Source organism: Rhipicephalus microplus, chromosome 7 (assembly GCF_043290135.1).
Source record: "Rhipicephalus microplus isolate Deutch F79 chromosome 7, USDA_Rmic, whole genome shotgun sequence".
NCBI lineage: Eukaryota > Metazoa > Arthropoda > Arachnida > Ixodida > Ixodidae > Rhipicephalus > Rhipicephalus microplus.
Genome location: NC_134706.1, coordinates 96,586,021 through 96,603,355, shown reverse-complemented (window position 1 = coordinate 96,603,355; position 17,335 = coordinate 96,586,021). Strand labels below are relative to the sequence as shown.

General features: G+C 44.6%; 1 protein-coding gene across 1 annotated transcript in view; it reads left to right on the top strand.

Annotated features, from left to right (window-relative positions):
* LOC142767563 (uncharacterized) overlaps window positions 1–17,335 on the top strand; it is a 117,300-nt gene that overhangs the window by 6,369 nt on the left and 93,596 nt on the right. Inside the window, exon 3 of the mRNA XM_075869489.1 lies at window positions 8,681–8,736. Coding sequence (XP_075725604.1) covers window positions 8,681–8,736 — 56 coding nt within the window. The remainder of the gene's footprint in view (window positions 1–8,680; window positions 8,737–17,335) is intronic.

Genomic DNA, 17,335 nt, shown 5'->3' with positions numbered 1-17,335 from the left:
GGTGCGAATGCCACAGCTTTGGATTTTTTTGTGTTGATCGTTAAATAATTTGCAGTACTCCAAATGAAGATGTCGTTAAGAATGTTGTTGGCTGAGTCTGCAAGCTTACCTAAATCATTACCATGAAAAAATATACTAGTGTCATCTGCATAAATTATAAAGTCCACATATTTGCTGACACTTGTTATGTCATTTATATAAATATTAAACAGTAGGGGCCCTAATATGCTGCCCTGAGGTACACCTGACGTTATGGTTAGTAGGGAGGATTGGCTGTCATTTATAACTACAGATTGCTTTCTTTGTGATAAATAAGATTTCAGAAAGTCAAGTGGGGTTCCCCGAAAACCATAATGACGCAATTTTGCATAGAGTACTTCGTGGTTGATTCTATCGAACGCTTTGGAATAGTCAATAAAAACACCCAATGTTAACAGTTTCTTTTCAAATGAGTTAAGTATGAGTTCTTTTTGTGTGAGGAGAGCCAGTTCCGTGGACATGCCCCGTCGGAAGCCAAATTGATGCGGTGATAATATAGAGTACTTTTCACAAAAAGACATGACACGTTGATATATTATTTTCTCTAGCCCTTTAGATATAACAGGAAGTATCGAGATCGGACGATAATTAGAAAAAATATTTCGGTCACCAGATTTGTATAAGACACTAACTCTCGCATGCTTCATTTTTTCTGGGAAAACTCCCGTGGATAAGCAGATATTAAACAGATGGGTAAGAACAGGTAACAAAAGATCAAGTGCTGCTTTAATAGGTCTAATTTGTAGGTCATCTATGTCCCGAGCAGTAGTGTTCTTTAGTGACATAAATACAGACAGTACTTCTTCAGGAGTTGTGTTTAAAAAATATGCAGTGCTCATGTTTGGCACACCTAGAAAGTCCCTGTAATCACTATTACAGGCACGAGAAGGGTTTGATAAATCAAAGGACACCAGCGTTGTGAAGTACACGTTAAATTTATTAGCAAGTTCTTGACCCTTTACTATCTTGTTATCTATTTTTAACTCGAGTGCGTTGTCTCGAGAGCAACTTCTATTTAGAAGCTTATTTATTTCTCGCCAAAGCACGTCGCCACGAGTGCTAACCCTCTTGAAGAGAGCTTCATAGTACGCATCCTTAGTTTTTCTCAGTTGCTTCGTTACAAAATTTCTATACCGCTTGAATTCCGAAAGATCGTTGTGGTGTCTTGTTTTCACGAATTTCGCGTACAGAAGATTTTTCTTCTTAATCATTTCCAGACATTCTCGCGTCATCCATTGTTTCCGACCTTTCTTCAGGGTTTCGACAGTTTTATATTTAAAACACTTATGGTAAGTTTTTCTTAACAGGCACATGAATATTTCATACGCCTCGTTAGCGTTAACTGATTTATAGACAGGATCCCAACAAATCTGCGCGATTTCACGCCTAAAAGTGTCTAATGTTTTGTCACTAATTTCCTGTATTTTGTATGATTCTGGAGTTGATACTTTTGCACGATTAAGATACTCGTTGCGATTTTGAAACATGTATATAGGGTAGTGATCACTAATATCGGCAATAACAGTTCCAGATACGGTTGAATCACTTATGTCATTTGTAATAAGTAAGTCGATAAGGCTTTCAGTATCTAAAGTGACACGTGTAGGTTCAGTAATAATATTAGCACACGCAAAGGAATCAAGTAGTAGTTGGAAGTTACGAGTGGTTTCAGTTTGCTGTAAAAGGTTTATGTTGCAGTCGCCCCCTATGATAATGTGCAACTTGTTAGTGCACGCATACGTAAGCAGATTTTCAAGAAATTGAAAAAACGCTTCTGTTTTTCCGTCAGGTGGACGATAAACTACCACATATACATACTTGTGACATGCTAGTGATAATGCCTCATAGTCTGGTGTAATCGCTGAAAATTCTGAGACAAGGCTGCAAACTAAGTGGTCAGCAATTAGTTGCAAAACACCTCCCCCTCGACGAGAGGGCCTGTTTAAAAAGAACGATTTATACGTTGGCAAGCATAGTACCTCATCATTGCACGTGTACCAAGTTTCAGAAATCATGATGATGTCGAATTTAAACGAGAATTCGTCGAGAAACGTAGTTATATCATCGTGCTTGTTGCGAGCTGAGCGAGCATTTAAGTGCATGATACTGCAATATCCACTAGTGTAAGGTATATTGACATCACGTGGTAATATCGCCATTTTAACAAAAGGAAAAAAAAGAAAAAGAAAAAAAAGGTCGCGCCGAAAAAACGAAAAGTGCTAATCAGATAAGCCTACGGCATGCTAGATGCCCCGCGGCTGCTTGAAGTGGCCGCGTGCATTTTGTGCAAGTCAGCTTCACATGTGATTTGAACTGCACGAGATGTTTCCGTTTCACGCGCAAATATTTTGCCACCACCTGCCCACGCGAAGCGCCAGTTCATTTCCCGTTTCCGAGCAATCGTCATACCCAGCAATTTTTTCAGTTGGGGACAAAGGTGCTCATTTACGAAAACAGACTGTTTAGTTGCGAAACCCAGTTCCTAAGCTGTGAATCGAGTTCTCCTTGCTTTCTTAACGATGGCATCCCTCTTAGCTCGGCGATTGAAAACAACCACGATGTTTTCGTTCAGGGGGGCATCACTGCCTGCTTTGCTACCCCGATCGGGAACAGCGCTTGCATGAGGGCGTACCTCGTTGTTCTTTGCAACACCTGGGTCTGGTGCCGTGTTACTTTGCGAAGTGGCACTCCTCGCTGGCAAACGGTGGCATATTTCTATGTCTTGTTCACTTATTGACTCCCCCAAGGCGTCACCAACTTTGGCAAGCAATTGCACAAGGTTTTCATTAGGGGTACGTGGGATCCCTTTAATTTCTATATTTTTGTTTCGAGAGTATTGATCCCTAGTAGTTAGGCGCGTGGAATTTTCGTGCACCAACTTGCTCAAACGGTCTATCTCACATTGCATTGCCTCTTGGGACGCCCTGAGAGCAGCGTTTTCCTTTCTAATTTCAGCGCACTCTTGTTTTATGTTTTCGTAGTCTTTGTTCATGTATTCAAGGCTTTTGTTTAACTCTCTGATTTCTTTCCGAATGTCGCGTTTGAAGTCCGCGAACTCAGTACCCATGATTAAAGGGCAAATTACAGATTCAACAGTGGGCAAAACAAGTACGAACTTTGAAAAATAGGCAACAGAGACAGCGCTAGGATAGCGAATGAACTATACAAAACAGGAGGGCAAATGCCTAACCTGGGAAAACAACAGCAATAAGCGTCTCTGTCGTAGGCTGTCCCTGCTGCCAAGTGATCGAGGGAGGCGTTGCAGCTGTCTTTTTGAAGGGCCAGGGGTGGCCGATGCCACGTGGTATGGTGCCGGGCGCAAAAAGTAGCCGGTCGGTCGGCGCGGCACTCCCGCAAGGCGCTGGATGCAGCACGCTCCGCTATCAACGCCGATAGTCAGCCACTGTACGCCTCGAACACCTGGGAAAACAACAGCAATAAGCGTCTCTGTCGTAGGCTGTCCCTGCTGCCAAGTGATCGAGGGAGGCGTTGCAGCTGTCTTTTTGAAGGGCCAGGGGTGGCCGATGCCACGTGGTATGGTGCCGGGCGCAAAAAGTAGCCGGTCGGTCGGCGCGGCACTCCCGCAAGGCGCTGGATGCAGCACGCTCCGCTATCAACGCCGATAGTCAGCCACTGTACGCCTCGAACACCTGGGAAAACAACAGCAATAAGCGTCTCTGTCGTAGGCTGTCCCTGCTGCCAAGTGATCGAGGGAGGCGTTGCAGCTGTCTTTTTGAAGGGCCAGGGGTGACCGATGCCACGTGGTATGGTGCCGGGCGCAAAAAGTAGCCGGTCGGTCGGCGCGGCACTCCCGCAAGGCGCTGGATGCAGCACGCTCCGCTATCAACGCCGATAGTCAGCCACTGTACGCCTCGAACACCTGGGAAAACAACAGCAATAAGCGTCTCTGTCGTAGGCTGTCCCTGCTGCTCAGTCCGTAATGCAAGAGTTCCTGACATTTTTCATGGAGGTGTTTATTACTGTTTGAAGATTATAATGATCACTGCCAAGGTTCTTATGTAGATTCGTCCACGTGGGTTTAACTGCATTTTGGACCATCGTTAAATCAGGCGCGCTGTTCCTAGTAACCGTGTTGCCTATTCGGGGTGAAGAGCTAGGGTCTGTGTGAGACTGTGTGTGTTCATTTGCGAAACCAAGGGAGTCTCTTTACGAGAGAACCCTCTGTATCCGAAGTTTTGATGCTAATCGTTGTAGTCCCCTGCAATTATTAGCATATGACCCCCTGCAATATTGCTAACTATTATAACATGACCTGGAAAGGGGCGAACATTCTCGCGTGTGCTGTAGACATTAAAAATAAATATTGACTCTTTTAGTTAGAAGTGAGGTATTACTGCGATAAAACTGTGTTCTTCTCAGAGGTCAAGATGTACCTCATGGCGACGTATACGTATTTCTTCAAGAAGAGTTTGTATATGCCTCATTTGTCCATGCGATGGTCTGCTTCGGTGCGGTAGGCTTACAAGATGCAATCTAAAAATGTCTCAGTTTACAGAAGACCTTGCTGGCAAATAAAAGGTGGAGGATTTTTGTAAATAAAAGAAACAGCAGGCTCTGTTTTATGGAGCCAAGAGAAACTTATTTTCTGTATCACCACACACAGCCACTTTCTCCGTGAAGATGCCTTGCTAACACACAACGTGAGATCGGCATCTTTAATCACACCGCGCCAAAAAGCAATCGCATGTAAGAGTTAACGAATCGCTACGCACGAAAAAAAAAACACGAAGTATCGCACGGCATCCAACCACCGCCACCGGCGAGTTCAAAAGTGTTAAAGGCGTTCATTCCGGCTTACCGGTTGCTAGCGCACCACATCACAAAATACATCAGCTTGACATTATTTTCTTCTATTTTATGGTCTAAGCACAGGAACGGAAACTTAGAGTGCTTAGTTATGGTCTTCTCCGCTGTTTCATTAATAAAGCTGCACAAAAATGTTGTTATACGTCCACTTCACTCATTTTCTTAGAAACATCACACTCTGTGGTTTTTCGGTTAGTTCCAAAGTTTAAACACGGGTAATTTTTTAGAGTGCAGTGTTAAGCGGTAAGCGTCCATTGGAACAGAATAATGGCAGGCTGGCCGGCACTGCATTTTATAAACTGTTGCAAGGCTACCTTTTGCTTTGGGAAGCTGATGTGATTCCATTGCCACATTAGGTGATTCGCTGTGGGAGCCAATATTGCAGCACGGGAAAAGGCACGATTTGTGGCGCCACGATCTGCCTACTTGCTTCTAGCATGTGTAGCCAAGCGGTCTGCTGTAATTTATTGAGGTGATTTCTGCTACTCTAGCTGCACAAAACTGCACGGAATAGCTTAAGTATTTTGGTCAAGTTCGCTTTTGTGAGCGATCTATCCTGTATGTTTTCAGCTGGCGTGCGTTTTGCAGCGCGACTCACGGCTGCTGCATCAAAAGGAGCTGATGCTGCCGCGCAGGTGGTGGCTGCGTGGGGTGTCGGTCCACCAAATGCACGTTTTAAATGCGAAGCATTCCTCAGCGAACTTCAGTGCATTTGAGCGTATCTATCTATCTATCTATCTATCTATCTATCTATCTATCTATCCATATATCTATATATCTATCTATCTATCTATCCGCCTACGACATTTAGCTCTTCTGGCCGTTTCGATAATGGTATCAACACCGAACTTGGTATGGCATAACATGGCTGTGTGAAGAATACATTTGACTAGTCAAAACATGAATATTATCATATAAATGTCATGAGAGGCATGATTTACATTTCGTGGTCCTAAAGCTCTTGCGGTGGTTTCGAGAACATGGCATGTTGCAAAACTGGTATGGTATGGTATGGCATGATTGCATGGCGAACACAAGTGACATACTTACATGAGAATCCTGACATGCGTGTCATGTAACAACGTGACTACCTCCCACCCTCATGATGCGCCCGCGGCCGTTTCGCTAGCATCACATATACCAAATTTTGTAATAGAGTACGTGAATTGATGACAGGTATGTGACTGGTGCAAACATGATAATCATAATATGCATGTCCTGTATAACAACATGAATACATGCCATCCGCATGATGCCCCCGCGGCCGTTTCGCTAGGGTCACTTATACGAAATTTGGTATTACAGTACGTGAATGGGTGATGAAGATATAATACTGATGCAAACATGATAAACAAGAGATGCTTGTCATGTAACAACCTGATTCCATGCTACGCTCATCATGCACTCGCGGCCGTTTCGCTAGCTTCAGATGCTCCGAACTTAGTATTACGCGACGCGAACGGATGACATAGGTAAGTGACACATTCAAACATGATAATCATGACATGTGTATCATGTAACAACATTACCACATGCCACAATGACGATGCGCTCGCGGCCGTTTTGCTAGCTTCACATATGCCAAATTTGGTATTACGTGACACCAATGGATGACGAAGGTATGTGACAGGTGCAAACATGATAATCCTGAGATGCATGTCATGTGAGAACATGACTACATGCCACAGTCAAGGCACCAATACATTTCGACGCAACGCGGTGCGCGTGCTCACCGACGTTCATTTAGTCGTGCGCGCCGGCGTTGCCACGCCAGGCGCAGATCCTACCATATGCTCGCAGGCGTGCGCCACGCTGCGTTTCTTTGATGCATGCAACGTCCGATGTCCCTTCATCACGGAAAGAGGTAGATGCAGTGTTGTATGGGTAACGCATCGGTGCGAAATGCAGCATGTCGTATTTCGCGCCGGTTGCCGTCGGGCCGCGCCGACGAAAGCAGGTCACGCATGGTGTCAGACTAATGAGTGCTCGCTTTTTGCTTACGTTGCGTCACTGTGCCCAGCGTGCGTGGGAGCAGGCGGGTGGCTCCCACTTTTTTCAATGCTCCGGCCTACATGGCTCTGGCAAGGACGGGGTTTGTTTACCAGCCACTTGCTGCAGATTTGCGGGGCGATTTTCGTGAACATTGACCCAGCCAAGTCAATTAGCTTCTTCTTGAATAATCACTTCTCCATCAAGCAGCGGGAATACTGGTCACGAATGAGGTGCGTAGTCGAACTACGCTTTGGCGTGACCTAGCTGGTGAGATTGAAACGATGTTCCAAAGAAGGATAAAAAGTGGGTCTACCGGACCAAACGTGGTGGCCGGTGGTGGCCCAGAATTCGCTGAAGATGGTGAGTAGGTGATCTGGAAATATAATCGACACTTCGAGAATCACCTCATCTAGTCGTTTAATGGTAGAAGAATGATGCCTGAAAAAAAGTTGTACTGGTGATAAAGCTGTGCTTACTTCAAAGAATCTAACAACATGCATGTAAAAAACGTATTCATGCAGTTTTCATTATGTGCAAATGAGGACTATTGGTCCGTAGTTGGTTATAAGGGTCCATCACCTTGCTTATATAGATGTTCAAACGTGACATCCTTCAATCAGCAGGTAATACTTTACTGGGCAGATATGCATTATCAATTACTGTGAGATACTTGGCACCTTAACGCGCGCATTAGTTCAAAGAGTATAGGGTGTTTCAACTACACCGTCATTTTTCGCCAAGTTCTAGCAGTGCATAAGGTACCCAAAACTGGAATGCTTCTAAATCAGTAACAAAAGGGAGGTCACTAACCTCTTATAAAAATGCACTCTTCTGTTATCAAAAACATGTGCTGAGTTGAAATATTCAAGAAATCCACGGGTAATTGAAACAGCATCAGATGTAGACGCATAATTTACAATAAGGGTAAAGTAGGAATCACCCTTTAGGATCATCGGTGATGCCCTAATGTTAGTCATTCCTGGCCCTAAAGCACACGACTGACTACATAAAATTACAACTCAAGCAAATGAAACAGCTTTTAAAAGACAACCATAGATCTAAGGAGAGTAATGATGCTCGCCTATTTAACGCGAATTATTAAACCTCATGGCCCTTGCTTGTGGCCTCTGTTCAGCAACAATATGACAGTGTTGGTAGTGTCCTTACTCAGCTTCTTCAATTTTTGGGGGTTAGCGGTGTACCACCAAAGGCGTGGTCTCACACGAAATGTTCAAAGTCCACATAATTCCCACACTGCGTGCCGTTAGGGCTCAAAAATTATTAAGGGTACTTTGCTGGCAGTCTCACGGGGATCGGATAACTGCTTGTTCGTACAAGTGTGAGAGTGACAACCTGGCACGTGCATTGAGAAGATTGCCACAGAAGCAGGAGTGTTTGTCAGAAATAATGACACTTGCCGATTTGATTGTATGAGCACAGACGTTCCGGTTTCTGAAGAAAGGATGCGTTACTCAAAGTACGATGAGTGAAACGTCCTGCAGCTTTATACGCCTCCTCGTAGGGGTTGAGCAAGAGACCCTCAACGCTTCCATGATGTACCGGGATCTAGGCCGATGACGGATGGGTATGTTGGTCAGCTTGCTCGTGGATGCGTTGAGCCTGGCGAGCCACCATGTCCATCTTCAAGATTTAGCAATAAATTTCAGTGGGATTTCCTTAGTGAAAAACTACTGCCAGTGTTTTTTAGGAAAACAAGTATCTTGACGGTTTACTTCTAGTCAACCTACTGTGAAAAATTTTGTATTACCATGTCAATGTAAGTTAAAATGATACGTGGTTTTCTCAATTTTTATTTCCAAAGATGACTTCTCCCAGAGGCCTCAAGAACATCAAAACTGGGAAAAATATGCCTCGGAAGTAAGTGCGATGTTTTGCATATGCCTTTCATAAACGGGAAATGGATTCGTTGAACAGCTTTTTTCTTTAAATGAACATTGCAAAGTAACTATCTCGAATGATTCTATAACTGCGGCTACTGGATAAAAGCAGGGAGGGTGATTATTTGTTTCATTCAAACTGCTCGCAAACTTCTTTGTGAACATTGAACATTGAACAGCTACCACTGTTCAATGAAGGTAACAAAGAAGTTTGCAAGTTTAGGTCCAACTAAGGTAGCACGTAAGGTTACTGAAGGTGAATAACGGTGCGAATTTTGTAACCATCAATTACCTGGCTAACTTTAGTAGACACAAAAAATTTAAACAACGGAGGAATGGTTGTGACAATCTTGTATAAACAGCTTGACTCGGTTGAGCATGCTCTAAGAATCATTTGCAAACCAACTTAGACCTTTTGGGTCGACTCTGTCGTTATTTACAATCTTTAAACTTGCGAATCACTGCACAGCACAGCTGGTCAGCCGAAGAAGTTCCTAACTTCTCGTATCCTTTGCACGTAGCAATGTTTCATGTCATATAGCACCGGTGACTGGTCTCATCGCACACGCGTAATCAAAATTAATAAACTTTCGTTGGGTATCGAGCGTCATCGGCCAATGTCAGAACTCACAACGGTGTTCTTACTGGCTTAGCTGCACAACAATGTTTATCTCAAAGTTTCTGTTTCCTTACACCATAAATAACACTGGATGTGTTGCATTCCAAACGTCAAGCGATTGGTGACTTGTAAAACTGCGACATCACCTAAGCCTTGTATGGCAATTCCTAGCAAAACGCTACAAGTATTGGAAAGTCTTTTGTGGACTAAGAATTTAAAACGTAATTAGGCATTTATTGTTATTTGCCAAGCTTGGTACATCAGAAAATTATTTCGAAGTGCTTTATATCACTCAACGCAATGATGCACTAATTAGATACGCGTAGCACTCATGAGTACTGATCACTTGGTGCTTTTTAGCTGAAACACCCATTTGAACCAAGTCACTAGGACAAGGTAGAATTATTTGCGGCGTTTTGATCAGACAACCTAACTAATGAGACCAGGATATGTTTTGGTGTATTTTCTAATACAGAAAAAATGAAGCTCTGGGCCTTTATGATTAATAAAATGCTACGTGGTTCACCAAATGACCCCGGTGTACCACCCGGAAACCAAATAGCCTTGCAGAGTGTTTCAATCGCTTGCTCATTAACATGCTCTAAATGTGCAGCGCCTCTGACTACGTGGACAGAGAGGTCATCCAGCTTTTCGCTCCCTGCACGTACAGCAATTCTACACAGAGGACCACTAGCGTTCCGATCTAGTTTGTAATGTACTGTCGCACCCGTTACACACAATCGACAAACTTCTACCGAATCAGCCAAATGCTTCCAAATATGTCCTTGTGTTTCGCACAGTGAAGCACGCCGAAGAGTGCCGCAACTTCACATAGGCCTTTTACTTCGAGCGACCAAGAGCTCCTAATAGAATTCGCTTAGACAGCGGTTTCGTGTCAGCCATTCTTTTTGAACTGCTTGTGTGGCTCACCGTTCCAACCACTGTGAATGGTCTCTCTTCAATGTTAATGTCGAAACATGAAGATCCCTACATAGCTTTCGAACGTGCATAACTCGTCAACTACGCCATTGAACCTGTTGAAGTGGCTTCAAACATGCATCGTTGTGAGCGGGACATTGTCAAAATTTTATCTCAACTAGTGCCCTGATTCTGTCAATGAGGCGAGCTAATACGTCATTTCGCCTGACTGCTCCCTTTTGGTCCTTGAGAACGGTAGTAGCAAAGAGTAACGCTTTTATTGAGCATTTTCTCCGGTGGTACTTAGGAATCTGCCCCTTCATGCATTGTTAGTGGGCGCTATTCGCACTCGGAATTCATGATTTGAGCTCTTGCTTGAGCTACTGGTTGACCCGTGTGCCACCGTTCAATAAACGCCTTTACACTACCAAATCCTTGATGGTGATGTTGGATAAACGTGGATAAAATCTCAAGAACTGTTTTAGAGACCCTTCAACATCATTCTTCGTTCAAACATACTAATAAGCAAGAGCAATGTTACCGCGGCTTTCAGTTTTCTTATTATAGTGGCTTTTACGCGCAAGAGTACGCACCCTTGCCTGTAAAACCTGGTCTATGGTGCGGATTTGTGCGAAGTAAATGAACGTCAGAATAGCTGGGGCACTATAGCAGAGGAGCGTTGCACTCTAGCGGAGACGCTTACCGAGACCGCTCCTTCCTCAGCCGCCTTCCCCAGCTCAACATCTTCGTTCAATCGCTCTGGTTAAGTAATGGTGTCTTCAACCGGCAGTTGTTGAAAGTTACGTGTGAGCTGCGGATGTACTTGATCCACGTGGTTACCATGGTGCCAAATAAGAAACAAGCAGCAGTGTCGCGGGGGGTGGGACACCCTGTGCGACTTGACCACACCAAAAGGAAAACTGAAAAAGGAAGTAGTCATAGTTTAAATAGAAAAGCCATTGTCTTTGAACATTTGTTGGGAATAAGTTTAGGCACTATACAACTGGCACTCCTAACAGCTAAGTCAATTACGCATGAACTACTTCAATTCGTAAACATGCCCATTATGGGAAGACAATAAAAACAAATGCCTATAGAAAAGGCTTGTAATGACCCGCTGGGATAATTATAAGCAAAACGGACCATTTGACAAAACAGTATGTAGCGATGACCGTGAGAAAGGTGAAGGCGGCCGGCGTCTGTTCTTGTTTGCGTCTCGAGATCAAACAAGAGCGGTGCGAAAGGCGCGGCGTGATGGCTAGTGAACCGACGATGATGAATAATGGCGATGTTGATGATGCTACAAATGTTCCTCGAATGCTATTTGTAATAAACAATCATAAGGGACATGTTGGTGCGGACTTTTTTCAAGATGAACACTTTTCGAACTTTAAGGTAGCTAATAATTGTTCTCATTATTATGATACAAACTAAATTTACTTATTTTACCAAGCAGTAAGTAGAAAGTCTGGTGCTGTATACTCAATTCATGCCCACATAAAGACTAATGTTTTCCAAATAACAAAGACTAATGTTTCCCAAATAACTCCACTGAATACATTTCCGTAAGTAGTGGCAAAAATAAAGCAGACAATAAAGGTAATGATAAAAAAGATAGCTTATTTAGGCTGTACATTACAAAAAACATACTGCACTCCTGAGACCACGTAAAAAAGTTCGAAGCGCTGGGTGATGTATGGGATGCAAGAGGAGTAGACTGAGAAAGCACTTGTGATAGCGCTCTTTGTGGTTTCAAGAGCTCTTTGAATAGGAAGAGCAGAAAGAAAGCAGCATGGTACGTCAAAAAAAATAGAGAAAGAAAGCAAGAGAAGGAAAGGCAAGAACGTTAACTAGATGAGTGTCCGGTTCGCTACCCTGCATGCTAAGATATACAATCATAAATAGCCACTTGTTCCACTAAATACAGAATCAGTTCTGACGTTACTATAGGTCCACGCTGAAGAGAGGCCTCAGAAATAGTGTGGTCACTGCCACTTGCATTGCGGTACGTGGTACTCGTGAGTGGATAAGAAGTGTAATAGTTTTGACACAAGTGAAAAGAAAAAAGACGCAAAACTAAAGACTGGTAGGCAAGCACGCGAACGCACATTTTGTCGAGACTGCGCGAGCTCTGTCACGTAGCTCTGCTGCACCAAAAAGGACGTGGATGCTTGATCATCTGCACTCACTGGTGCAGTCGGGGGGAAATATGAAATGATGTCACTTCCCTTAGTTTCATTCAGGTGGCATATTTGCACCAGTACGGATGCGGAGTTCAGTCGGAGTTAGGCCAACGAATTGGAGTTCAGCCGACTTCGGTCTCCAATTGTACTTTTTCATGGTATAGCGTTATGATTGCAGTATCTTGTCTTTCAAGATACATCTCACATTTTAAATGAGAATTCAAAACCTACATGAGAGCCAACAGATAGAAACAACGTGGAGGAATATTCATAAGATGGACAGTGCAAATGCCTCAGACTGGCTGGCCAACGTTTCAAAAGGAGGACCTATCTTTTTCAAAGCCGTCGTGTCATCCTTAGCATGTTAGATTTAATAGGGTTAGTGGTGGCGTATGTCCCTGCCGATAATCGCCGTCTGAAAAGCAAAAAACTATAGAGCAGAAGAGTGCAGTCCTCACTTCACTTCAAGTCAGGTGATAGGGATTCAAAATTGTTCTCAGAAAGTGGGGCGAGAATGAAAAAAAACGCAAAGTTGGAGTGCTGTGCTGCAAAAGGGTGGCCGCTTGAGACACGAACAAACGAAAGAGCTTAAAGCTTCGAAGAAGGCAGACGTTTGCCGCACCCGGTGGCCAGAAAGGGTTGCCACCAATAACGGTGCACAAATGTTCCCGAAAACCTATGAATGGGACCTACTACAAGAAATCAGTTACAGACAAAGGGAAGAAGCAGGAGGCGTACTTTTAAACGCCAAGATGTCGAAGGTAAGCGACACCTTGTGGGGTCTGATGGATGAATGGTAACATTTTATTTCGTCAGAAAGCAACTGCGGCCAATTCTGTGTTAGATGGCCATCAACCCAAGGTTGGTGGCGACCTGTGTGGCCCACTCCACGACCCTTAACTGGACGACTGGGTCTGAGCTGGTCAACACGGCCTGCAAGTGCTCAAGAGAGGAATCATGCATAATATGCACAGGTGGCGGCACAATGCTACATTCCCAAAGTATGTGATCATATGTTGGCCTGACACCATTTGCATTGCAGCCTAATCTCCTCCGAGTACATTTTGTTCAACAAGTAAGGGTTGAGAAAAGATCACGTCTGCAGTTTTTTCCAGACGCATTCCTGCGCCTTAGTCAACCGTTTGTGCGGAGGCAGATAAAACATCCGCTTTAGTTTACGATTCGTTATGTCGTGAAAGGACACCAGCCCATCTCTCGCGAACCTCCCCGGAAGCGTGTTTGACGACCGTATGCTGGACAACGCGCGTGAGAGAGGGAAGACACCCTCGTCGTCTGCTATGGTGCTCATTGGCAGCGGCTACCACGAACGTCATTTTCGCGTTCAGTAAGCATTTTCGCTGTTTTTCGCGGTTGCCGCGCCAGCCTCCAAAGCCGCCACACACACGTAGACAGACTGCACACAAGACGTATTTGTTTGCCGCAGCGTTGCTAGCATCAGGGCTCGCTTTTCCTGTAGATTCCTCAGCATGTTCGTGACGGCTGTTAAGCGCATGTCAAGTTTTAATCCAGTCAGCTATTATGTTATTGTAGGAACGGCCATGCGTCACTCTTCATTCAGCAATTTCGAGACTACCGGCGCTGTTGCCTACACGATCGATGCATATCGTAAGTAATATCGAGTTTAAACTATCAAGTGCTCATATACGCCCCGGTTGTTTGTTTGTTTTTTACCTGTAGCGAAAGCAGCTCAAAAACGCGATAAAGTTGTTCAATCGCTGAGTATCTCCTGTTTTAAAGTAAACTGCCTAGCTACTTTACGTTGCAGTGTCGGTTCGTGATGCCTGCCACAGTTTTGCGGACTTTTACAGCAGTCATACTCCAAAATAATCCAAATGTATAACTTGCAGGTGACCATAGGTAATATTTGAAGCAAAATCACAGAGATATGGAGTAATTGCAGTGCAAAACAAAAGCGACAACGTTGACATTTGGCAACATGTGCGTGGCTCCCAACTGTATCACGGTGATGGTACTGAGCAGCTTAGTACAATGACGACTAGAAAAAAAAGATACATCACAGGCAGATGGTGCAAAAGAAAACTGAATGACGGTTAAGGGTTACTTTAGTTTTCAATAAATTTCAGCTAGCGTACATTTTTCATGCCAGATGATTTATCTGTATTACTTCCAAGGCCTGAGGGCATTGCAGGAGGGAGAAGAAAATTCAATGCAAACAAATAAAATAAGCATCAATAATTTCAAACTTTACATGTTACCTATATGGTTGCGTGCTTCAGAGAGGATCAGGTGTTTTATTATAAGTATGCAAGTACTAACGGACAGAGAAAGTGAAAATCCTGTGAATAATGTCCGGCTTCCCGGTCTCAGCACATTTTTAAATGTTTTATTGCAACCAACTCACTTTATTAATTTTAAGCTTCCACATTAAGCCTATGCCATGAGTCACTCTGCTGCCTTCATGTGGAAGGCTTCAGGCAAGCAACATGCATATTCACAATAGGCTCCCAGCCGTTTTTCTGAACTCCGGGATCTGCTAATGTGATATTTTTGCAATACAGACCTTCCATAACTGTTCAATAAACTCGACAAAAATTAACTCGACTTGCACACGTAAGCTGCGCTTAAGTGTAAACAGTGTTTTCAGAAACAGAATGAAGAAAGTTCACTTGCATTAGCGAACTGAACTCAGCCGGTTAGTATGTACAGTACAAAATGTTGGATTTAGACAAGTCGGTATTAATCTGTTTAACACTCGTAATTAGGTACAAGAAAGCACTGCAAACTGCTAAAACGTGAACGGCAGCGTTCGGCCGTTAGATGCGGCCGTCAGAATGGAGATTGAAACTACGAATATAGGGAATTGAGACTTAGGCATGAGCTAAACACGCAAGGCGAAAAACGAGCTCTCCCTACACTATGTAACCCCGCAGCCACGGCCGTACGTCTCACTCCAACGCGTAAATCTTGATTGTCTACTACTCGTCGTTATGCCACGAGTGTGCAGATGCAGGCTATCTACGCAGTCAGTCCCGGCACTGTTTACTTACAGCATCAGTAGTTCGGAAACAACCCTAAAGCTGTTGGATTACTGGCACATTGACACAACGCAGAACCGCGATCCCCCGCTCCTCACCACGCTAGCGCGGCCGCGGCGACGGCGGCGAGGGCAAAGGAGGGCGTCAGGCATTGCGTGGAAATGGCGTTTGCAGTGGTGGTAGCCAATGAGCGCCATAGCAGGTGACTTGGGCGTCTCCTTTCTCTTTCGCGCGTTCTCCAGCATACGGTTGTCAAACACGCTCCCCGGAACGGGCGGCTTACCTACACGGCTGACGAAACCTCGAGCATTCATGTGGCCGCCTCGTTCCCAGGGTTCTCAGAGTGTACTGGTAGCCAGACAATTTCTATTTCTCGAATTTCTCGTCCCGTGGCCCCATGCAGAAATCGTGCGGTAGTCACCGATATCCTGCCCCTCACCAGAATTCGGATGGCTGTCTTTGAATCAGTGACAATCAAGTCCGACTGCGAATTAGTTATAGCTAGCGCTATTGCCACTTCTTCTGCAGTTTCTGAGGAGCGGGTTTTGACCAATACAGAGGTGACCAAGCGTCCCCGCCTGTCCACCACCACAATCACAAAAGCGTCTTTGTCCTTATGTTTCGCGACATCTGTATAGATGGCCGCTTTGTACTCGCCGTACTCAACGTGTAAAGCTCTAGCTTTTGCCTGCCTGCGCTGCGTATGGTGAGTCGGATGCACATTTTTGGGCAAAGGTTTTATGTACAGGGCCTTATGTAACTCTCGCCGCACCTGAATTGTAGTGTCTCCAGTGGGAGCATCAGCTCCAATGCCAATCTTTACCAATATGATCTTGCCCGCTTTGGTTGTCGAAAGCCTAGCGTGCTGCATCACCAGATGCACCTCCCATAATTTATCCAGGGTGTTGTGCACCGTTAGTTTAAACAGCCTTGTTGTAGGCGCGTTGTTAGGCAACCCAAGCGCTGCCTTGTAAGCTTGCCAGATGATATCCTCGACCATGCCTTTTTCTGCAGCATCCAACTTCATGTAGGGTGTCGCGTAAGCAATCCTGCTGAGCACAAACGCCTGAGGTCTTTTTCTTTCACCCCGCTCTTATGGTTAGCGATTCTTCTGATTAGCCTGACAGTAGCATTGACCATGGTCTTAAGTTTTTTAAGGGCCATCCACTTCTTCCTGTTAGTTTGTAGATATAGGCCGAGAATTCTAACCGTTTGAGCTTCAGCTGCCGGCCTACCCTCTACTTTTACCTCCAACTGCGGTGGCGGAATGTAGTGTCTTGCATGTAGCCCTCTATGTTTGTCCCGAACCACAAAGAGCTCGGACTTGGGCTGAGAGCACGAAAGTCCCGCCTCCCCTGCCAATCCTTCGACAATATTAACTGCCTGTTGTAGTGTTTTTTCTAGATGCGCATCACTACTCCTGGTTACCCATAAAGTAATATCATCTGCATAAAATGTGTGTTTGAGTCCCGGTATCTCCTCCAGCTTCGACGGTGTTTTAATTAAGGTGAGCTTGAACAGGATCGGTGATAAAACTGAACCCTGAGGCATCGCTTTGATTCCCAACGCGAAGGAGTTCGATTTGATATCTCATAATGAAACTTCTGTGATTCGGCCCTCCAAGAATGATCTGATATAGCGGAATGTCCTGACCCCTGGGCTAATTTCCGATAAGTTATTCATTATTGCCTCATGCGAAACATTGTCGAAAGCTTTATTCAGGTCAAGCCCCAATACAGCTTTGGTGCCCGAGCCATGCACGGGATCGACCACATCATGTTTCAACTTCATCATGACATCTTGTGTGGACGAATTGGCCCTGAAACATATCATAGTTGGGGG